The sequence below is a fragment of the Arachis ipaensis genome, chromosome B08 (genome assembly GCF_000816755.2).
Source record: "Arachis ipaensis cultivar K30076 chromosome B08, Araip1.1, whole genome shotgun sequence".
Lineage (NCBI taxonomy): Eukaryota > Viridiplantae > Streptophyta > Magnoliopsida > Fabales > Fabaceae > Arachis > Arachis ipaensis.
In genome coordinates, this window is record NC_029792.2 from 73,417,702 (window position 1) to 73,441,698 (window position 23,997).

The 23,997-nt window shown below is 38.3% G+C and overlaps 1 protein-coding gene across 6 annotated transcripts; it reads right to left on the reverse strand.

Annotated features, from left to right (window-relative positions):
- LOC107613879 (E3 ubiquitin-protein ligase RGLG1) lies at positions 7,202–10,576 on the reverse strand. Of its 6 annotated transcripts, none has more exons than XR_002352596.1 (8): positions 10,256–10,576; positions 10,047–10,153; positions 9,574–9,786; positions 9,394–9,472; positions 8,949–9,017; positions 7,948–8,777; positions 7,725–7,865; positions 7,202–7,633 (listed from the first exon to the last, which is right to left on the reverse strand). XR_002352596.1 is itself a non-coding variant. In XM_016316068.2 (8 exons), the coding sequence occupies exons 5-8, from the start codon at positions 8,495–8,497 to the stop codon at positions 7,527–7,529; spliced, it is 363 nt and encodes a 120-aa protein (XP_016171554.1). In that variant the 5' UTR covers positions 8,498–8,777; positions 9,394–9,472; positions 9,574–9,786; positions 10,047–10,153; positions 10,256–10,568; the 3' UTR covers positions 7,202–7,526. The 6 variants fall into 6 exon arrangements, 3 of the variants coding, with proteins under 3 accessions (XP_016171554.1, XP_016171549.1, XP_020965172.1); XR_002352595.1 differs by having other exon boundaries at positions 7,948–8,780; XR_001614215.2 differs by lacking the exon at positions 8,949–9,017 and having other exon boundaries at positions 7,202–7,435; positions 7,520–7,633; positions 7,948–8,780; positions 10,256–10,573.

Sequence of the window (23,997 nt, forward strand, 5' to 3'; positions counted from 1 at the left end):
CCAGGTTGAGACTCATGCCAGGAAAGCTGAGATCCAGATGGGAAGGTCCCTACAGAGTGGAGAAAGCAGAGCCATATAGCGTCTTCCACCTGCGTCATCCTTCAAGTTCCAATTGCATCAAGGTCAATGTACATCGCCTAAAGCTTTATCATGGTGAGAAGATGAGGGAACACAAAGAGCTAGAGGTATTCCTCTTGGAGGACCCACCAACAGAAGCAGAATGAGCTTGAAGACCGTCCAACTTAAGGACGTAAAAGCAAAGTACTAGGTGGGAGAAAACCCACCATGGTATGATCATTCCGTTTCAGTCTTAGTTTTATTTTATTTTATTCTACTTTATTTTTCTTAGTGACTCTTCTCATAATCTCTGCATATAGTCTGCATTTGCATTTGCATTCTGCATTAAAAAAAAGCACACGACGCACAAGCGTCACTGACGCGCACACGTCATGTGTGCATGCGAAGCAAAGAAGAAAGAAACAGAGAGTTACGCTGAATCATAGCTGGAGGCGTGCTTTAGGCACAAGCACGCCCAAGTGAACGCGTCCTTGACGCGTCCGCGTCACTTGCAAAATCAGCCTTCCACGCGTGCGCGTCACCCACGCGTACGTGTGGCCCTGCAAAATCGGCGTAAATGAGTGTATGGCCAGAGAGTTATGATGGTGTGGGCTGGAGTTGTGCTAGAAGCACAAACCCCATCACGCGTACACGTCCCTCATGCGTACGCATCATTTTTTCAATTCAAGCCATTCATGCGTGCGCGTCTCTGACGCGCACGCGTCGCCCTAAATTTTGGCAATGTGCGTATTGAAACAGAGAGTTGTGCGTGCGTAAGGCTGATCTCGTGCCAATAGCACAATTCAGGTCACGCAAACGCGTCCCTGACACGTCTGCGTCACTTGAAAATAGCCCAACCCACGCGAACGCTTGGTGCACGTGTCCGCGTCGCAAGCGACGCACAGTTTATCCAGATCAGCGCCAGAATTTCTATCTTTTCTTTCCTAATCCTAATTCTTTATTCCTTCTTACTTTATTCTTTCTTCTTCTTCTCTCTTTCTTCTTTATTCTTTCTTACTTTTTACTACTTTCTTCTATCCCTCTCCATCTTCTTCATCAAGGTTCTTTTCTTCTTTCCCTTTTTCCTTTTCCATTATTATTTTTATTTATGTTTTCTTCTTCTTTTTCTTTTTAATTTCATTATCTATGTTTTCTTAGTCTTTCTTTTTCTTTTTACATCCTTTTAATTGGTGTTAGAGATTTAATTGGGTAATTATGTTCTTCTATAATTGCTTGTGGATTATTAAGGAGTTGTTTGACAATTATCAATAATTATTTTTTGGTTGTTTTCATGTTCAAATTTAATACTTTCAATGACATATCTACCATGCACACTAAGTGTTTGTGAAAAAGCCCGTATGGCATTGTGCATTTTTAAATTATTCTATTTTTCTACTCTAATGCCTGTTTTTCACAAAATCCCTTTTAATATTTTATTGATTGAATATAATTGTCAATACAAACAGATTGTTAGTTTGAAACATTTGATAATCAAATTGGGCAATTAATGCCTGATCTAAGCTACTCATGCCTTTGCCAGCATGCCAATAAACATCTTGCATCTACTTGCCATAACATGCACTTGCTATATTCCCATTGATGAACTTATCACATGTAGTCGCGACCATGTGTTAACGACATCCTTCTTTACCTTGGCATTGATTATCACTTGTACCGTCCCTTCCTTGCTCTAACCCTTAGCTTTAAATGTTACTTACCTTTTCCCTTTTCAGGATGGCCACCAAGAAGGGTAAAGAGAAAGCTACTCCCAAACTACCGGCAAGGAAAGGAACGAAAAGAGCACTAGCTGCGGAACCATCTTCAACAGCAGTAAAGCCATCAACAAAGCGAGTCAAGAGGATCATCAAGGTTGATGAAAAAGAGAAAGCCTTTCCAGCAAAGGACACTGCGTAGTTCCCTAACCGCTACTGTGAGCAGATGTTCCCCATCCTGGCTGAGCGGAACTATAATAATGAGCACCTACTAATCCTCCCGACCCACATTGTTGAGTTTGTTAATCCCCGCATTGAGAGAAGACAATGGGGATTCCTACGGAAACAGCCACGGCAGGTTAATCTTTCATGGGTAGTTGAATTCTACTCCAATTTCCACATGCCAACCCTGCAGTCTGTCTATGTCTGTCAGAAGCAAGTCCCCATAACAGAAGAAGCTATTCAACGAGCTTTAGATCTTTCCCCTGCTCCAGAAGGATTGGACGCATTCCAAGAAGTCTTTTTTAAGCGCCAGGCATACCAATTTGACTGGGACACCGTCCTCAGAGTTATAGTACAACCTGGCAGTAGATGGGTCTGTGGATACCATCGATCCCAACCTAAAGGAATATTGGCTTCAGCACTCACCTTGGAGGCTCGAGTATGGGCACATATTATGTCCCACTACGTCTTTTCGAGCACTCACGAGTCCTCCTTCACTGCAGATATGGCTGTTCTACTTTGGTGTATCCTTACAGACCAGCCTCTCAACCTACCAAGACACCTCTGGGATGCCATGGGACACGTACAAATTGCAGGCAACCTACCTTTTCCCGCCTTGGTTTTAGATCTAGTCTCAGCTGCTGGAGTTTCCTACAAAGCTGGGGACACCAAGGCCATGATTCCACTGGATGATCAGTACGTCCCCAACGGGAAGTACATCAGACCTCCAGCAGCCACTATCAACCGAACCACAGAACCGCGGAAGATATCCCTTCTCCTTCCACATCACAAGAACCTTCAACAAATCAGCTACTCCTACAGATAATTCAGAGGTTAGACTGACTAGACCGGCAGGCAAAGCGAATGGAATGCCGTAACAAGCGCCAATTTACATACCTCAAGGAGCTGATTGTTGGCAACCACCCACCTGAAGAAGAATCAGACACTCCGGGCTCCACTTCATCTACTAACACAGGGAGCCATGACAATCCCAACTGTGGAGATGCTACTACCAGCCCCCCTTTGTTCCTGACTGATGGTACCGAGGACGGTGCCAAGCTTTAAGTGTGGGAAGGTCGGTCAGTACCTGACTTCCGGAGGTAAATGCTCTTTCTTAGAACCAATAAATTATTTATTTTTCTTTTTTAGGATAGGATAGATTTCATAGAAATAGGTGTTTGCATGCATGATGCCAGGGCATTTTGGCCAGTTTCACTGACCTTTTCTTTACTGTTTTAGGGTAGTTTCATGCATTTTCTTAGTTAATAAGCAAGTTTTGGGTAGATAATCACTTACATCTTGATTCAAGCAAACATTGTGAATTTTATATAATTTTTTTAGAATTACGCATGAATTGAGTGATAAAATAGATGATGCATGATCTCATGAGTTAGAACCTAGCTTTGATGCACTTTACTTGCTTGATTTCAGGACAAAGGAAGCAAGGAAGATGCCATGTTAATAGCCACGTTAGTCTAACTAACGTGACCATTAACGTGGAATGGGAACTAACTTGCAACGTTAATGAGAAAAGTGATCGCCAATAACACCTTCGTGAGCCATCATAACCCACGTTAGTTGCCACGTTAACTACATTAATGTGGAAGCTAACATAGAGGAAAAGTAAAGCTCCAACGTTTGTGGTAAAAGTGGATGCCACTAACATTGGAAAAATGGGCACACTTAGCCACGTTAAGAGTCATGTTAATTACATTAACGTGAACTCTAACGTGGAAGGAACAAAGAAGTGCCAACGTTAGTGACACTCACCTTTGTCACTAATGTTGGACCAAGCCACCATTAGCCACGTTAGTTGCCACGTTAGTTACATTAACGTGGAAGCTAACGTGGAGGAAAGAATTGATGAGCCAACGTTAGTGACACTCACCTTTGTCACTAACATTGAAGATGGCAATCACCACCACGTTAGTGGCCACGTTAATACAATTAACGTGAGGCACTAACGTGAGGAGGGGCGTTTGGAGCGTTAGTGACAAAGGTAAGTGTCACTAATGCTCTCGAGGCTGAGGCATGCCCACGTTAGGAGTCACGTTAGCTACACTAACGTGGACTCTAACGTAGGGAGGAATAGCAACAAGCAAACATTATTGGAAAAGGTGAATGTCAATAACGTTTGCGAAGGACCAAGAGGCAACGTTAGTGGTCACGTTAGTGCCACTAACGTTGAAGTTAATGTGGACCATCTTGGGTTAGGAACGTTAGTGAAAAAGGTGATCATCACTAACGTTCTCGAACCCACATTTTCACTTAACGTTAACACCACTAACGTCCTAACTAACGTCCATGCCTAACTCACACTTTCTCTGCAAGCAAAGCTGAGCCCACTGAAGACTGCAACTGCTTCAACTAAAGATCCAAAGGCCCATATCCAAGACTTGAAGAGCCAACTAGAAGATCAGAAGAGTAGTATATATAGGAGTAGTTTTGAACTAGTAAGGAGGAACTTTTGGGGCATTTTGGAGAACTACACTTTGTATATTTTACTTTCTCTGCAACTTCTAGTTTTAGTTTTCATAATGTACTTTACACTTACGCTTTCCATTCCCAGAGCTATGAACAACTAAACCCCTTTCATTGGGTTAGGGAGCTATGTTGTAATTTGATGGATCAATAATAGTTTTCATTATTCTTCTTCTTTCTTTTCTCTTGATTTTACTAGAAAGCTTTCAATCTTCATCCTATTGGGTAGTTATCTTGGAAAAGAAGCTATTCATACTTGGATCTCTTCGGACCTTGGAAGAGGAATGAAGAGATCATGCTAGAAATACTTTCTCATGTTGGACCAAATTGGGGTTTGGATGGATATGGTGACATATAATCCTACCAGTACTTTGATTTGGGAATACATGTGCTATAATCAGTGACCATACTTCATCTCTTCTCATGAGCAATTAGACCAAGGAATTGGCTATTGATCAAGATTTGAGAGATTGGGTTGCCAAGGAATTGGAATCCAATCACTTAAGATTGTCAAGGAGATCAATGAATGCATTGATTGAGGAGGAGATGAGAATGAACTTGATCCGAAGAATACAACATCTCCTGAGCCCAATGAATCCCCAATTTTTGATCTTACCCATTCTCTTTACTTTCTGCCTTTTACTTTTATGTTCATCTTCCCCATTCCCCATTTAAGATTCTGCAATTTACTTTCTTTCATTTACATTCAGTCCTTTATTTCCAGGAATTACATTTTCTGCTATTTACGTTCCCGCCATTTAATTTCCTGCAATTCTCCAATCAAATTCTGCTTAGCTCAACTAGAACATTCTTCCAATTAAAGTTGCTTGACCAATCAATCCCTGTGGGATTCGACCTCACTCTATTGTGAGTTTTTACTTGACGACAATTCGGTATACTTGTCGAGGGAAATCTGTTGAGAGACAAGTTTCCGTGCATCAATGCATGTTCTATTTGGTTGAAAAATAACAAGTTTCTTTTCATGACTCTATTTTGAAAAATTTTGCTAATTTAAAATTGAAAAAAAAATCTATGTTAAACTTGTTTGAAGACTGTAAATTGGAACATGGTTTAAAGTTAGAACACATAACCTGTGAGATTTGAGCTTAATTACATGGTTACATTATTTAACCATAATATTTTATTCTTGTGTGTTTTCTTCTCTGTGATTGTAATCTATATTTTGTTCCAGTCTATATGTCCAATGTTTAATGTGTTATATGCATGCATATGATTGAGGCCATTTTTTATTAGCTCACTTATCCCAAATAGCCTACCCTTTTATGTCACCTTTGTTAGCCACTTTGAGCCTTTTTATCCCAATTGTTCTATAATTTACCACATCACTAGCCTTAAGAGGAAAAATAATTAAATACCCCAAATTGAATTTTTGGTTAGCTTAAGATAGAGATTTTGTATCAACTTAAGTGTGGGAAAAACTGTGGGAACTTGGGTTAATGAAAGTGTACAGTGCTTAAATGATAAAATATTGAGAAATTGGATACCTACTCATGTAAGACCAGAAAAATTAAAAATCCATGTGCATTAATATATTATGTTTATTAAAAAAATCCAAAAATATTCAATAAATAAGTAAATAAATAAGGGGACAAAATTATCCCAATGCTAAGTTAAGTTAATGAAAAGATCAATACATATGTGATACAAATTAAAAGAAGAGTTGATGCATGAGTAAGTAATGCAATAGTGAAAATTTTGGGTAGCTAGGCATGAATTTAAAAGTATAAAGAGTGTATGTATAGGTAAGAGCTTAAGATAATCAAGGATTCAATTTATAGCTCACTTAGCCATATATATACCCTCACCTTTACCTTAGCCCCATTACAACCTTGAAAAGACCTCATGATGTTTGCATTGGTACATTAAATACTTGTTGATTGATTAGGTGAAGAACAAAGTTTAGAAAGCATGACTAGAGAAGAGTAGAGTGATTACCCTATACACTTGAGTGTTTAGAGTGCATATACACCATCAGTGAGGGTTCAATGCTTGATTCTATGTTTCCTGCTTTCATGAGCTGTCTTCTCACAAGTTTACTTGTCTTTTATTGTATAATTTGAATTAGTCACTACAAGAAAATAAGCCTTTTGCCACGCTTTTAAAGCGTGCCAAAAAGTGCAAAAAAGCGTACCGATAGCTTTTCGCCACGCTTTTTGAGCTATCGGCACGCTTTTGAAAGGGTCACATCGCCAGGGTGCCGATTGCTCTATCGCCACGCTTTTGTCAATCTATTGGCACGCTTTATTTTTCGCCACGTTTTTTTCTATTGCCACGCTTTTGTATTATCCTATGGCCACGCTTTAAAAGCGTGCCAAAAAATGGACATATCACCACGCTTTTAAAGCGTGCTCATTAGTTTGGCTTTGGCTACCCTTAAAAAATGTGCCGATAGGTGAAGATATGACTACACTTTTGAAACATGCCGATAGAAAAAGCTATTGCTATGCTTAATAAGCGTGCCAATAGGGGTTTTTTTTCAGTTATTGCCACGTTTTTTTAACGTGCCCGTTGACTCAACTATACAATATGGCCACCCTTTTTAGGCGTGGCTATAAGTTTATTCAATAACCTATTCTTCTTTTCTAATCTTCCTAATAAAACCTTGCAAATTAAAATTCATATATAATTTTAAATCATAATGTATGTGTGCCTTTATATTTGTATTTTTATTATTGAGAGAATATATAAAATAAGAAAGAAACTGCATATACCAATAGGAAGGGAATAATTTTGATGCACACCAATATTTTATAGACATTATTCCACAAATAAGTTCAGTTTCTCAAAGAGAAATTGCTATAGACATTATTCAATAACCACTATTTGCTACTCAACAGAAAAATAAAATAAAATGAAAAAAAGAATTCCACGTTGGTCCTGGCCTCCACTCTGCTCAACAATTGTCATGGCCATTTCAACAATTGGTGCAAATAAAGTGGGATCTAAAATAAATCCATAAGTGTGATTAGGCTCAGTACTACAATACCTAATATGATTCATCAGAGATCCCAGAAGATTAATATAACCTGCAAGTCAAATATGAGGAATAATTTCCCTATACCAACTCAACACTTCCTCAAAACCATTGCAAAACCCGTCATCTGGATAGAAGCTGAAGACATCTTGATCATGTGTTGATGCTGCCATGATATTATAGCATCAACTATTAAAAATTTTAAACTTCAAAGAACAATTATATAACGGAACTAGTATTAGCTTTGAGAGAGATACCATCTCCAAATCCAAAACAAGGAATCAAGTTATCCTCATCAAATGTAGCCAATGTTTTCTCAAGAATAGATATTGCTTGTTCATATGGATTTGGAACATTTCCAGTGTGATGCAAGCTTTTTCGATTAAATGAATTCTTTCCTGCAAACATTATTCAGCAAACTTTTCGGTAAAGCACAATGCATAGCTTCCAACTATAGCTTAAAAGTATATAAGATCTTACCTGTCCATTCATTGCTCTTAGTAAAATCGATACCAAGAATAAGATTAGAAGACTCAAGGCCTGCCCGTGCAAGAGCCTCAGTCACCTATATAGAAATATAAGCATGGAAAATACTAGAATGTTAATTAAAATTAAAATTTAAAATAATGTTACAGAATCACCAGTTTTCTTAAAATATACACAAGAAAAAGAGAAAGGAGCACCATCATTGACAAAGGAATTTGAAGAATGCAAGGGAATACTATCACAAGCTAGGTAATGCTTAATCATATTAAAAAAATGCGCTCATCAAATCTACATCTCTAAATTCATCAGGAGTATGTATGTTTTTCCTCAGTGTATTCAGTTTATTGAAACTCAACGGCCACAACTGGAAGCTAGATGAACAGATAGCCATTCACCAATAGTTTTAAGGGCAAAGCATGACAAGCTACTTTACAACCTACTGACTCTTATAATCCTAAAATCCTAATGATTAACTCAAAAAATGAATAATGCCTGCAATTCAGAAGTCAATTACACAGTTCATGATATTAGTGCAGATCAGCATCAGCTAATGAAAATAAATCAGCATCAGCAATTCTCGAATACTTCCTCTCTAACTTCCTTCTATTGTCGGGGCGGGTGACTTCGCCGCTAGTATAAGATTGTTCATGGCCACAATTTTGAGTAGGAGGAGGAGGAGCATAATAGGGTTGCGCTGTCGGATAAGGAGTTGGTTGTGGCTCATACGCATGACTCCCCTGACCATAAGCTGGCTGAGGATATGAATTCCAGGAAGACGAAGAGGAACCTGAATGGCCATATGAACTCTGCCTCCAATTATTGTCCTACTATATAATAAAAAGGAAATTAATGTACCTAATTTTTTCTAATTTATTGTAATGAAAGAAAATTAATTAAGGAGGGGATATGATGATTGACCATAGCCCAGCCTGTGAAATAAATCAATAATTCAATGATTAAAAAAACTATGAAATAAACCAATTTAGTATTTGTACTTCAGCGATTTCTTTGAATTCTTGTTTTCACCTTCAATGCCCTGTAGAATGTTCAGCCCATACTTAAGGCTTAACCAATAAAATGTAAAAATAAGTGTTAAAATTTCAGATTAAAGTCCAGATCAGTTCAAGGACATTTGCTAAACAAACAGAGGAATCAAAACCATGCTCGAATTCTCAGGAAACAGCTCAAATTCTCAGGAAACAGAGGAATCAAAATTTTTACAAACAATTAATCACAGTTGCAGTTTTATTTACCTCTTTTTACTATGTAATATGAAGAATGAGTTTTAATAATACCCATGCACCCCTTCAACAAACTAAAGCATGCATAACAAGCATTTGTTATAGAAACATTTTGACAAGTATAGTAACCATCAATTAAGACATTTGTTTCCTGTTTAGAAAATCTTAATATCAAGGTAATATCAAGGTAGTATAGTACCATTTTTCTTGCCAGAACATGCAATACGACCCCCAATGCTTAGCCCATCAATACAGTTCATGGCAGCAACCCTTATAGCCTGAAATGAAATTCAAAAGATTGAAAGAGAAGATTTATTAGTGTCACTATTATTATCCTTGGCCAATGTTGAATACAAAGGACATACAAACCAAATAATACCATTCTGTATCTGTGAGATCCTTCGGAGACAGTGCTGCCGAAGGCCTTTTGGTTTGAGGGCTGGCTTCTACAGCTTTGAGGGACTTGTATAACTCTCGAAGCTGCTCACTCCGCTGCAACCCTATCTGATCAGAATTGAGTTCCACTCCTTGACCTGTCTTCCTTGTCTTAATGTCTCCATTGTAATATCCTTCCCCCCAACTCAACACCCTGCTAAATGGGCACCATGAATAGAAAGAAATTAATTTTGAATAGTAGTATTATTGAATTGTGGTGTTGTCTAAGAAGCTATTGTATTGAGTTGTTCATATTAGAGAAGAAGAAGCAGAAGAAGAAACAAGTCATGATGTGTCTCGTCATATGAAGTCCATTGAGGTATTTTCACAAACAACAGATATTCAAGAAACAGAAAATGAACAAAAATCACAAAACAGAACTAAAATTCAAGGAAACAGTTAGTTAGAAGTTAGTACATGGGTTGGGTAGATGAAGTAAACCAGAATATTGCATAGCTCCACTGGATGCTTCTCACAGACAAAGCATGCTGTTCTTTGAAGTTCTCCGGTAACATTTCCTTGTTCTTTGGGTTCCGGAAAACATTAATCAGCGTTATGGTGAGGGTTGAAATGAAGAAATTGGCGGAGGGTTGAAATAGAGAAACAAAAAGGGATTAAATCTGTACCTTCTTGTGTTACGATAAGGGTTGAGCACCGATTGAGGGAGGAACGACGATTGAGGGAGAGGCAGCGACGATTGAGTCAGCGTCGACGGAGGTAAGGTTTGAGCGAGAGAGAGAGTGAGTGCCGATGGAGGCCTTGCGAGCGAGAGTGAATGCCAACGGAGTGATATGAACTTTCACAAGACAAGGCTGGGTTCGATCGAAGATGGATGAATGACGCTAAGGCTGGGTTCGATCGAGAAGATGAAGCTGACGGCGCCTTAGCTTTTAAGGTTCGATCGAGAAGATGAACGCTGAATTTTTAGGGTTTCATTGTTTTTAGTTAGTGTGTAAGTTAGTGGGGAGTGGATCCTCTCCAGTGAATAAAAAATTGGATGGTGTGCAGTGTTTAATCTAACCATTCACCACATTCTCTCTCTTATTTATTTCTGGTTCCACTATTAAAATCAATGGTGAGAGATTGCACTGTATTTTATCAAGTATTAAAAAAACTGGAGAGGATCCATTTCCTAAGTTAGTGTGTGTTGTAATGTTGTTGGGTAAAAATAGTTAAGTGTGGGAAAAATAGGTGGGAAAAATAGTTAAGTGTGGGAAAAATAGGTGGGAAACTAAATTTTAGGGGAGAGAACTATATCGGCACTATTTTTTACTGTGCCAAAATAAACAAGGTATAGCCACGCTTTTCAAGCGTGCCGGTTTCTTTCTATGGCCACGCTTTTTAAGCGCGGCAAAAATAAAGCGTGGCCAAATATCAAATCAGTGGCCATTCTCGTAAAAGCGTGCTGATTTCTCTCTATGGGTACGTTTTTCAAGCATGGCAGTAAGAAAGCGTGGCCAAATTTCAAAAGTGGCCACCCTCGTAAAAGCGTGCCGATTTCCCTCTATGGCCACGCTTTTCAAGCGTGGCAAAAAAAAGCATGGCCAAATCACAAATTAGTGGCCACCCTTGCAAAAGCGTGCCCATAGACCACTTTTGGGCATGCTTTAAAAGCGTGGCATGAAAAAAGGGTGCCGATAGGCCTTTTTTCTTGTAGTGAGTGATATTTGATTGATGTTGTCTTGAATAACCTATTTATTTTTAACCAAGTAAACAGAATTATCTTAGCATATAGTTGCATTCATACATAGGTTGCATTGCATTGCATGAGTCTTACTTTTCCCTACTCATTTATTTTATCTCCTTGAGCTAAGCATGAGGACATGCTAATGTTTAACTGTGGGGAGGTTGATAAACCACTATTTTATGGTTTATCTTGTGTTCAATTGAGTGGTTTTATCAAGTCTTTGCCCACTTATTCATATGATTTGCATGATTTTACAATTCCTTCCTAGTGTTACTCTATGGTTGAAAACTTGCTTCCTAGAATCTTTAATTTGTGTATTTTAATTCTCCTTTATACCATTCGATGCCGTGATCCATGTGTTAAGTGTTTCAGGCTTTATAGGGCAGGAATGGCTTAGGGAATGGAGAGGAAGCTTGGAAAAATGGAAGGAACATAAGAAACTAAGGAGATAACCAACGAGCATCGACGCACATGCATGGCTCACGCGAGCGCGCGATATGGAGAAATTTGCATCGACGCATGCGCGTGCCTGACGCGTACGCGTGGATTGGAGTCTGCACAAAGACGTGTGCACGTGACTGATGCATACGCGTGACACGCCAAGACGACCAGCGACGCGTACGCGTGACTGACGCGTATGCGTGACATATGCGATCTGCAGAAATAACAGAAAATACTGGGGGCAATTTTGGGCCGAGTTTTGACCCAGTTTCCGCCCCAGAAACGCAGACTAGAGCCAGGGAACATGCAGAGACTCAAGACACATTCTCATTAGCATAGTTTTAGTTTTTAGATCGGAATCTAGAGAGAAAATTACTCTTCATCTAGGTTTTCTTTACATTCATAGTTTATTAGTTTTATGCTTTCTCTTTGGATATTGAAGAGTTATCACCTCCGTTGAAGATACTATTATAGTTTGTTTTCTTACTCTTTTATTATTCCATATTCTTAATTATTGTTTAGAGTTACAATTGGATTATTTTTAGAATTTATTAATGCAAAGGATTACTTTTACTTTTAACTAATTCGTAGTTATTGTCTATCATGTCTTCCTTTTATTCCTTATTTAATTCTATACAAGTAATTTTCATGTCAATGGAGTAGATTCCCAACTTGACATGGGGGTTGATTAAAAGGAGACACTCGAGTTAGAATGCTCAAGTGATTAGTTAAATTGGAAGTTGTTGGCTAATTCTGTATTTACTAACGCTAGACCTTCCCAAGGGAGAGGACTAGGATTTGCGAATAAGAGTTAGCTCAATCACTTGACTTTTCTTTATTTAGTAAGGGTTAACTAAGTGAAAATAATAACCTCTTTACACTACACTTGAAAGAATTCCAACAAGGAAAGAACTTCCAATTAATCATTCCCCCAGTCAAGGCCTTTTATTTAGAATATTATAAATCTCTTTTAATTTACATTGCTTTAATTTACAATCATATGCTTGTGCCCATTGCCTAAACTCAAAATTCTCAGAAAACTCCTGATTAATAAATTAGCACCCTCTTTGTCAACTCGTTGGGAGACGACCTGGGACTCATACTCCCAGTATTTTTATTCTAAATTTTTGTGACAACTTTTCTAAATTGATGAGGCAGATTTTTGCTGGTTAAGAGCTATACTAGCAACGTATTTCCTATATTGAATTCTTAATTGGTCAAATTTTCGCACCCGTCAGTGTGATTACAACTATGTTGTAGGATATGGGAACTACAATGAAGATATGCATCAAGGATGGGATAACCAAAGGTGGGAGGAGCATATGCATATGATCAATTCTCTTGGCAACAACCTCCACCAATGCACTATGAACAAGAGCCATTATATGATGCATACCAATCCAATGGCTATGGTGAATCTCCTTGTGACTTTCAAGAACCACCACCATATGCCTATGAATCATATCCTCAACATGAACCTCAACCACACTCACAAGCCTATTTTCACCAAACGCCTCCATATGACCTTGATCCATATCCACCATACCAACCACCTTTTGAACCACATGAGCCATACATGGAACTACCATTTCAATATCCATACTCCCAAGTACCACCTCAATATACACCACCATACCCTTACCAAGAAGAACCACCTTTGTATTATGAACCCTTTCTCCAAGACAATGAACCCTCCTATCCACTCCAATCACCAATGGATAAAATCTTTGGCCTTATACTTCAAGGGCAAGGAGAAATGCAAAGGAAAACATTAGAATTTGTGGCTACCTTGACCAAGGTAGTAAGCACTTTAGCCTCCCAATGCTTGAGAACTCAAAGCACTCCCATGGTTACATGTGGAGAATTAATTGAAGAGCATAGCATGAAGGAGAGATTGGAAACTCCGGTGGAGAAGGAGGAATGCCACTTTGTGTTAGAACAATTGGAGAAGCCTATGATCATTGAAGAAGAGGAAGAAGTGGTTGAAGACTTAGGAGATGCGAAACCTCCTTGGGAAGCTAAAATCATAGAAAACCTCTCCAAGACTATTGAATTTGATGTTGAGGAGGAGAGTGCACAACCTCCAAGACAATTGTTGAAGGAAGACTTGGAAAGAATGGAGCAAAACTCGAGTTCCCTTGGAGATGAAGATCATGCATCAAATCTACTTGGTGGTGAATCCTTTGAATTTGAATAACCTTCTCCCAATGAAATGGAAAGCAATGTGAAGGTAGATTTCTCTCTTCCTCCTATTTATGATTTGAGTGATGGAGAAGAGTTAGATGAAAATGATGAATAAAGGATTAAAAGTGAAGAAGTTTATGAAGAGGTGGAGGCAATCAGGGAAGAATATAAGGGAGTAGAGCTTGCAAGGACATTGAAGATACCTCTCCCCAAGCTATCACCATCCATTCTTTTGTTCAAGTGGGTAAATTCCTTATACTTAAGCTTTATCATTTCCCTTGAATATGGTTTGCTTGAAACGGATGGTCAACTTAGACATATTTGTGGCTTTAAGAGTAAAAGGGAGATGATTAGTGGTTGGAATTGTAAAGGTTGGTATAGAGTTAGATCGCTTGCGTCTAGGAGAATGCTTGGTCACTTCATTGAGAATTCATCATGCCTACCACCCACATGGATCAATGATAGTCAACTTCAAGATGGGTGTGAAAATAAAGTGTGGGATCCCGGATTACAAGAAGAAGATCAACTTTGGGAGCCCCGAGCTTTTGAAGAACTCCATCAACACTTGGCTCAATCCATAAGAAATCTTGGGGCACAATGAAGAACCAAGCATTGGTGGGAGTTCCAAGATAGCTTCAAGCACAAGACACCTTGGGAGGAGAATTGCCTTCGAGCTTGTAACTCTTTGTGAATTGCATGATTTGGCCACCATGTAATTTCAATCCTTTTCCTCGATTAGGCAATTTCTTGATGGATGTTGTACATTTACCTCAATGCATTGTATTTCATGATCATATGCATCCATATGCGTTTAGCTTGAATGCTTTCATGCCTCTTTAATGCTTGTTTTACCTTACAAGTTTACTTAAAGCATCTCAAGTACACTAGGATAAGTGAAGTGCATGCTTCTTTTGTGACATCACTTTTTATGCTAATGTGTGTTCTAAAAGGTGCCTAATTTAGGACTCACATCCCTACTTTTATAAATGTCACACTATTTCACTCACTCGATTCTAGTGATTACTACCTCATTCCAACAATGTATGCTTCCTTGCTTATGTATTTTCTCATCTTATGGTGTTATTTTCTATTTTTTCATGATTGAAGCACCACAAGCAAAAATGGAAGCAAGACAAAGAACACGCAGCAACCGGTTGATCTACCAGCTGAAGGTGGCAATCCGAAAAGTCGCCGTACCCCCTTGCTCATCTTTAAATGCACCGAGGACGGTGCAAACTTTTAAGTGTGAGGAGGTCGTCCGACCGTTCGGCGATTTTGGGTGACAAATTTCTAATCTCAACACGTTTGCATTTCATTTTAGGGTTTTAGGATTTTTACTTGCAATTTCTTATTTTTGCATATATATACACAATAAGCTTAGTCAAAATAATGAGATTTTTCAAGATTTCTGTCTATAGGGCATCTCAATTGATTTGAGTGAAAACTTTTCATAGGACTTGCTTAAATTATATATATATATAGTGGATCATGTTTTTGAGCTAAGAACACAAGCAAGTGAGATTTGAGCCTAATTGTGTGGTTACATTATATAGCCACTTATTTTTCCTTCTTGTGTGCATTATTTTCTTTCTATTTTTGTAATTTTTGATTTGTTTGATTCTCTGTGTCCATTATTTTGTGTAGACATGCATTTAAATGATTGAGGCCATCATTTCATCTAGCTCACTTACCCAAATAGTCTTACCTTTTACCTTCCATTGTTAGCCAACTTTGAGACTATGATTAACCCACTTGTTCTTAATTTAGCACATTACAAGCCGTAAAGTGAAAAATAATAAATTTCCTTTATTTGCATCTTTGATCATCTTAGGCTAGCGTGAGTGTATATCATTCAAGTGTGGGAAAACCTGGGACATGATGCATGGAAACTTGTCTCTCAATAATTTCCCTCGGCAAGTATACCGAATTGTCGTCAAGTAAAAACTCACAATAGAGTGAGGTCGAATCCCACAGGGATTGATTGGTCAATCAACTTTAATTAGAGGAATATTCTAGTTGAGCTAAGCAGAATTTGATGTGAGAGTTGCAGGAAATTAAATGGCGGAAAGTAAATAGCTGAAAAAGTAAATGTTGGGAGTAAAGAGCTGAATATAAATGACGGAAAGTAAATTGCAGAATCTTAAATAGGGAATGGGGAATTTAGCATGAAAGTAAATTGCAAGATGTAAGTGAAGTTTTACCCAAAACTTGCTTATTTCCTAAGAAAATGCATGAAACTATCCTAAAACAGTAAAGAAAAGGTCAGTGAAACTGGCCAAAATGCCCTGGCATCACGACATTGGTTGAATAAAAGGGTAGTTTTGTATTTTTTTTGTAAATATTGGGAATTGGGTACATGCTCAAGTGTTAATTAAAATGTATAGATCTTATGCATTGATATCTGATGAGCGGATAATTTATACACTTTTTGGCATTGATTTTAGTATGTTTTTAGTAGGATCTAGTTACTTTTAGGGATGTTTTCATTAGTTTTTATGTTAAATTCACATTTCTGGACTTTACTATGAGTTTGTGTGTTTTTCTGTGATTTCAGGTATTTTCTGGCTGAAATTGAGGGACTTGAGCAAAAATCAGATTCAGAGGTTGAAGAAGGAATGCTGATGCTGTTGGATTCTGACCTCCCTGCACTCAAAATGGATTTTCTGGAGCTACTAAACTTGAAATGGCGTTCTTTTAATTGCATTGGAAAGTAGACATCCAGGGCTTTCCAGCAATATATAATAGTTCATACTTTGCCCAAGTTTAGACGACGCAAACTGGCGTTCAACGCCAGCTCTCTGCCCAATTCTGGCGTCCAGCGCCAGAAACAAGCTGCAAAGTGGAGTTCAACGCCCAAACTGGCACAAAAGCTGGCGTTCAACTCCAAGAAGAACCTCTACACGTGCAACATTGAAGCTCAGCCCAAGCACACGCCAAGTGGGCACCAGAAGTGAATTTATGCATCAATTACTTACTTTTGTAAACCCTAGTAGCTAGTTTATTATAAATAGGACCTTTTACTATTGTATTAGACATCTTTGGTCTCAGTTTTAATCAATTGTTCATCTTAGGAGACTATTGATCACGTTTTAGGGGCTGGCCTCTCGGCTATGCCTGGACCTTTCACTTATGTATTTTCAACGGTAGAGTTTCTACACTCCATAGATTAAGGTGTGGAGCTCTGCTGTTCCTCAAAGATTAATGCAAAGTACTACTGTTTTCCTATTCAATTCATCTTATTTCGCTTCTAAGATATTCATTCGCACTTCAACCTGAATGTGATGAACGTGACAATCATCATCATTCCCTATGAACGCGTGCCTGACAACCACTTCTGTTCTACATTAGATTGAATGAGTATCTCTTAGATCTCTTAATCAGAATCTTCGTGGTGTAAGCTAGAATGATGGCGGCATTCAAGAGAATCCGAAAATTCTAAACCTTGTCTGTGGTATTCCGAGTAGGATTCAATGATTGAATGACTGTGACGAGCTTCAAAATCACGAGTGCTGGGTGTAGTGACAGACACAAAAGGAGGGTGAATCCTATTGCAGCATGATCGGGAACCTCAGATGATTAGCCGTGCCATGACAGGGCATCTTGGACCATTTTCACAAGAGGAGGGGATGTAGCCAATGATTTACATAAGTATTTCTATCCTTCTTTTATTACTAAATTTCGAAAACTACATAACTATTCAAAATTTTTCAAAATCTTTCAAAAATTTCTCATCTGTTTTCGAAAAAAAAATTGTTTTCAAAAATAAATTTTTCTTCAGAATTTTTAAGAATGAATTCTAGTGTTTCATGAAACATGTGAAGCCTGGCTGGCTCTAAAGCTATGTCTAAATTCATTTGGACTAAGGCTTCCAATTTGTTATCAAGAGCAAGCTAGTTGTTGCCAATCCAGCTGCTACTGTTCCTGATTTACATACTAAAGCTTGGCTGGCTATTAAGCCATGCCTGACCCTTTGATTGGAGCTTTAGACTAAAGAGCATAAGATTCCTGGAATTCATATAAAAAAAATTTTGGAATCCTTATTTTTCTTTTTCAAAATTATTTTCGAAAAAAATTTAAAAGAAAATAAAAAAAAATCATAAAATCATAAAAATAAAAAATATTTCATGTTTCTTGTTTGAGTCTTGAGTCATGTTATAAGTTTGGTGTCAATTGCATGTTCATCTTACATTTTTCGAAAAAAATTCATACATTCATAGTGTTCTTCATGATCTTCAAGTTGTTCTTGGTAAGTCTTCTTGTTTGATCTTTGCATTTGCATGTTTTGTGTCTTTTCTTGTTTTTCATATGCATTCTTGAATTCTTAAGGTCTAAGCATTAAAGAATTCTAAGTTTGGTGTCTTGCATGTTTTCTTTGCATTAAAAATTTTTCAAAAATGTGTCCTTGATGTTCATCATGATCTTCAAAGTGTTCTTGGTGTTCATCTTGACATTCATAGCATTCTTGCATGCATTCATTGTTTTGATCTAAAAATTTCATGCATTGCATAATTTTTATGTTTTTCTCTCTCATCATAAAAATTCAAAAATCAAAAAAATATCTTTCCTTTTTCTCTCTCATCAAATTCGAAAATTTGAATTGACTTTTTCAAAAATTTTTAAAATCTAGTTGTTTTTATGAGTCAAATCAAATTTTCAATTTGAAAATCTTATCTTTTTCAAAATCTTTTTCAAAAATCAAATCTTTTTTTTTCAATTTTTTTAGTTATTTTCGTAAATTTCAAAGATATTTTTCAAAAATATTTTTCTTAATTTTACATCATATTTTCGAAAATAACATCATCAATTAATGTTTTGATTCAAAAATTTCAAGTTTGTTACTTATTTGTTGAGAAAGATTCAAACTTTAAGTTCTAGAATCATATCTTATGATTTCTTGTGAATCAAGTCATTAATTGTGATTTTAAAAATTAAATCTTTTTCAAAACTAATTTCAATCATATCTTTTCAAAAATATCTTCTTATCTTATCTTTTTCAAAAAATTGATTTTAAAATATCTTTTCTAATTTCCTAACTTCTTATCTTTTCAAAATTTGTTTCAACTAACCAACTAACTTTTTGTTTGTTTCTTATCTTTTTCAAAACTACCTAACTAACTCTCTCTCTCTCTCTAATTTTCGAAAATCCCTCCCCCCTTTTTCAAAATTTCTTTTTAATTAACTAATAATTTTAATTTTTTTATTTTAATTTTCGAAAAATTACTAACCGTTTTCAAAAACCATTTTCGAAAATCACTAACTCTTTTTCAAAAATTATTTTCGAAATTCTCCCTTTCTCATCTTATTCTATTTATTTATTCATCTACTAACATCTCTTCCTCACATCACTCACCAAATTCGAACCCCCTCTTCTATCTGTATTCGAATTTTTTTCTTCTCCTCTTCTTCTACTAACAATAAGGAACCTCTTTACTGTGACATAGAGGATTCCTCTTCTTTTCTTTTTCTCTTCTCTTTCTTATGAGCAGGGATAAAGAAAAAGGCATTCTTGTTGAAGCTGATCCAGAACCTGAAAGGACTCTAAAGAGAAAACTAAGAGAAGCTAAATTACAACAATCCAGAGACAACCTTATTGAAAATTTTGAACAAGTAAAGGAGATGGCAGCCGAACCCAACAACAATAATGCAAGGAAAATGCTTGGTGACTTTACTGCACCTAATTCCAATTTACATGGAAGAAGCATCTCCATTCCTACCATTGGAGCAAACAACTTTGAGCTGAAACCTCAGCTAGTTTCTCTGATGCAGCAGAACTGCAAGTTTCATGGACTTCCATATGAAGATTCTTTTCAGTTCTTAACTGAATTCTTGCAGATATGTGATACTGTTAAGACTAAGCTGGTCACGGCTTTCTTAGCCAAGTTCTTTCCTCCTCAAAAGCTGACCAAGCTTAGGGTGGATGTTCAGACCTTCAGACAGAAGGAAGGTGAATCCCTCTATGAAGCTTGGGAAAGATACAAACAGTTGACCAAAAAGTGTCCTTCTGACATGCTTTCAGAATGGACCATCCTGGATATATTCTATGATGGTCTGTCTGAGTTATCAAAGATGTCATTGGATACTTCTGCAGGTGGATCCATTCACCTAAAGAAAATGCCTGCAGAAGCTTAAGAACTCATTGACATGGTTACTAATAACCAGTTCATGTACACTTCTGAGAGGAATCCTGTGAGTAATGGGATGCCTATGAAGAAGGGAGTTCCTGAAGTTGATACTCTGAATGCCATATTGGCTCAGAATAAAATATTGACTCAGCAAGTCAATATGATTTCTCAGAGTCTGAATGAAATGCAAGCTGCATCCAACAGTACTCAAGAGGCATCTTCTGAAGAAGAAGCTTATGATCCTGAGAACCCTGCAATAGCAGAGGTAAATTACATGGGTGAACCTTATGGAAACACCTATAATCCATCATGGAGAAATCATCCAAATTTCTCATGGAAGGATCAAAAGCCTCAACAAGGCTTTAATAATGGTGGAAGAAACAGGTTTAGCAATAACAAGCCTTTTCCATCATCCACTCAGCAACAGACAGATAATTCTGAGCAGAATCCATCTAGCTTAGCAAATTTAGTCTCTAATCTATCTGAGGCCACTGTGAGTTTCATGAATGAAACAAGGTCTTCCATTAGAAATTTGGAAGCACAAGTGGGCCAGCTGAGTAAAAGGATCACTGAAATCCCTCCTAGTACTCTCCCAAGCAATACAGAAGAGAATCCAAAAGGAGAGTGCAAGGCCATTGAATTAATTACCATGGCCGAACCCAAAGAAAGAGAGGAGGATGTGAATCCCTAGGAGGAAGACCTACTGGGACGCCCAGTGATCAATAAGGAGTTTCCCTCTGAAGAACCAAAGGACTCTGAGGCTCATATAGAGACCATAGAGATTCCATTGAACCTCCTTATGCCATTCATGAGCTCTGATGAGTATTCCTCTTCTGAAGAGAATGAGGATGTTACTGAAGAGCAAGCTGCCAAGTTCCTTCGTGCAATCATGAAGCTGAATGCCAAATTAGTTGGTATTGAGACTTGGGAAGATGAACCTCCCTTGTTCACCAATGAACTAAGTGATCTGGATCAACTGACATTGCCTCAGAAGAGACAGGATCCTGGAAAGTTCATAATACCTTGTACTATAGGCACCATGATCTTTAAGGCTCTGTGTGACCTTGGTTCAGGGATAAACCTCATGCCCCTCTCTGTAATAGAGAAACTGGGAATCTATGGGGTGCAAGCTGCTAAAATCTCATTAGAGATGGCAGACAATTCAAAAAAACAGGCTTATGGACAAGTAGAGCCGTTCAACGCCAGAACAGAGCATGGTTCTGGCGCTGAACGCCAGAAATGGGCAGCATCTGGGCGTTTGAATGCCAGAAATGCACCCTGGAGAAGAGCTGGCGCTGAACGCCCAGAACAAGCATGGTTCTGGCGTTCAACGCCAGAAATGGGCAACAAATGGGCATTGAACGCCCAAAATTGGAACCAACCTGGTGCTGAACGCCAAGTGTTGTGTGCAAGGGCATTTTGCATGGCTAATTTTGTGCAAGGTTGTAAATCCTTGAACACCTCAGGATCTGTGGACCCCACAGGATCCCCACCTACCTCCACTCACTTCTTCTCACCCCTCTTTCACAAAATCCCATAAACACTCTTCCCCAAAACCCTTCACCAATCACCTCAATCTCTCTTCCCCATCACCTCTTCACCCCCCTCCCATCCCTATATATAACCCTCCATTCTTCCTCATTTTCACACGACACAACCCTCTCTTCTCTTCTTGGCCGAAACACAACCCCTTCTCCCTCTCCTCCATTTCTTCTTCTTCTTCATCTATTCTTTCTTCTCTTGCTCGAGGGCGAGCAAAATTCTAAGTTTGGTGTGGTAAAAGCATAAGCTTTTTGTTTTTCCATTACCATTGATGGCACCTAAGACCGGAGAATCCTCTAGAAAAGGGAAAGGGAAGACAAAAGCTTCCACTTCCGAGTTATGGGAGATGGAAAGGTTCATCTCCAAAGCCCATCAAGACCACTTCTATGATGTTGTGGCCAAGAAGAAGGTGATCCTAGAAAGAAAAAAAAAAAGAAAAAGCAAGCAGAAAAAGCCAAAAGCTCTTAAAACCAAGAGGCAAGAGCAAAAATCCAATAACCCTTAAAACCAAAAGGCAAGGGCAAATAAAAAGGATTCCAAGGCTTTGAGCATCAGTAGATAGGAGGGCCTAAAGGAATAAAATCCTGGTCTAAGCGGCTAAACCAAGCTGTCCCTAACCATGTGCTTGTGGCGTGTAGGTGTCAAGTGAAAAATTGAGACTGAGCGGTTAAAGTCAAGGTCCAAAGCAAAAGAAGAGTGTGCTTAAGAACCCTGGACACCTCTAATTGGGGACTTTAGCAAAGCTGAGTCACAATCTGAAAAGGTTCACCCAGTTATGTGTCTGTGGCATTTATGTATCCGGTGGTAATACTGGAAAACAAAGTGCTTAGGGCCACGGCCAAGACTCATAAAATAGCTGTGTTCAAGAATCATCATACTGAACTAGGAGAGTCAATAACACTATCTAAACTCTGAGTTCCTATAGAAGCCAATCATTCTGAACTTCAATGGATAAAGTGAGATGCCAAAACTATTCAAGAGGCAAAAAGCTATAAGTCCCACTCATTTGATTGGAGCTATGTTTCATTGATAGTTTGGAATTTATAGTATATTCTCTTCTTTTTATCCTATTTGATTTTCAGTTGCTTGGGGACAAGCAACAATTTAAGTTTGGTGTTGTGATGAGCGGATAATTTATACGCTTTTTGGCATTGTTTTTAGTATGTTTTTAGTAGGATCTAGTTACTTTTAGGGATGTTTTCATTAGTTTTTATTTTAAATTCACATTTCTGGACTTTACTATGAGTTTGTGTGTTTTTCTGTGATTTCAGGTATTTTCTGGCTGAAATTGAGGGACTTGAGCAAAAATCAGATTCAGAGGTTGAAGAAGGACTGCTGATGCTGTTGGATTCTGACCTCCCTGCACTCAAAATATATTTTCTGGAGCTAAAGAACTCGAAATGGCGTGCTTCCAATTGCATTGGAAAGTAGACATCCAGGGCTTTCCAGAAATATATAATAGTTCATACTTTGCCCAAGTTTAGACGATGCAAACTGGCGTTCAACGCCAGCTCTTTGCCCAATTCTGGCATCCAACGCCAGAAACAAGCTGCAAAGTGGAGTTCAACGCCCAAACTGGCACAAAAGCTGGCGTTCAACTCCAAGAAGAACCTCTACATGTGCAACATTCAAGCTCAGCCCAAGCACACGCCAAGTGGGCTCCGGAAGTGAATTTATGCATCAATTACTTACTTCTGTAAACCCTAGTAGCTAGTTTATTATAAATAGGACCTTTTACTATTGTATTAGACATCTTTGGTCTCAGTTTTAATCCATTGTTCATCTTAGGAGACTATTGATCACGTTTTGGGGGCTGGCCTCTCGGCCATGCCTGGACCTTTCACTTATGTATTTTCAACGGTAGAGTTTCTACACTCCATAGATTAAGGTGTGGAGCTCTGCTGTTCCTCAAAGATTAATGCAAAGTACTACTGTTTTCCTATTCAATTCATCTTATTTCGCTTCTAAGATATTCATTCGCACTTCAACCTGAATGTGATGAACGTGACAATCATCATCCTTCCCTATGAACGCGTGCCTGACAACCACTCCCGTTCTACATTAGATTGAATGAGTATCTCTTAGATCTCTTAATCAGAATCTTCGTGGTGTAAGCTAGAATGATGGCGGCATTCAAGAGAATCCGGAAAGTCTAAACCTTGTCTGTGGTATTCCGAGTAAGATTCAATGATTGAATGACTGTGACGAGCTTCAAACTCGCGAGTGCTGGGCGTAGTGACAGACATAAAAGGAGGGTGAATCCTATTCTAGCATGATCGGGAACCTCAGATGATTAGCCGTGCCATGACAGGGCATCTTGGACCATTTTCACAAGAGGAGGGGATGTAGCCACTGACAACGGTGATGCCCTTGCATAAAGCCAGCCATGGAA

Coding starts and splice junctions, on each gene's coding strand:
- LOC107613879 (XM_021109513.1), bottom strand. CDS start 8,497: ATGCTGATCTGCACTAATATCATGAACTGT. Junction 8,033..8,467: donor GCACTAATATCATGAACTGT/GTAATTGACTTC, acceptor ATTTCTATATAG/GTGACTGAGGCTCTTGCACG. Junction 7,634..7,724: donor TTGTTTTGGATTTGGAGATG/GTATCTCTCTCA, acceptor ATATCATGGCAG/CATCAACACATGATCAAGAT.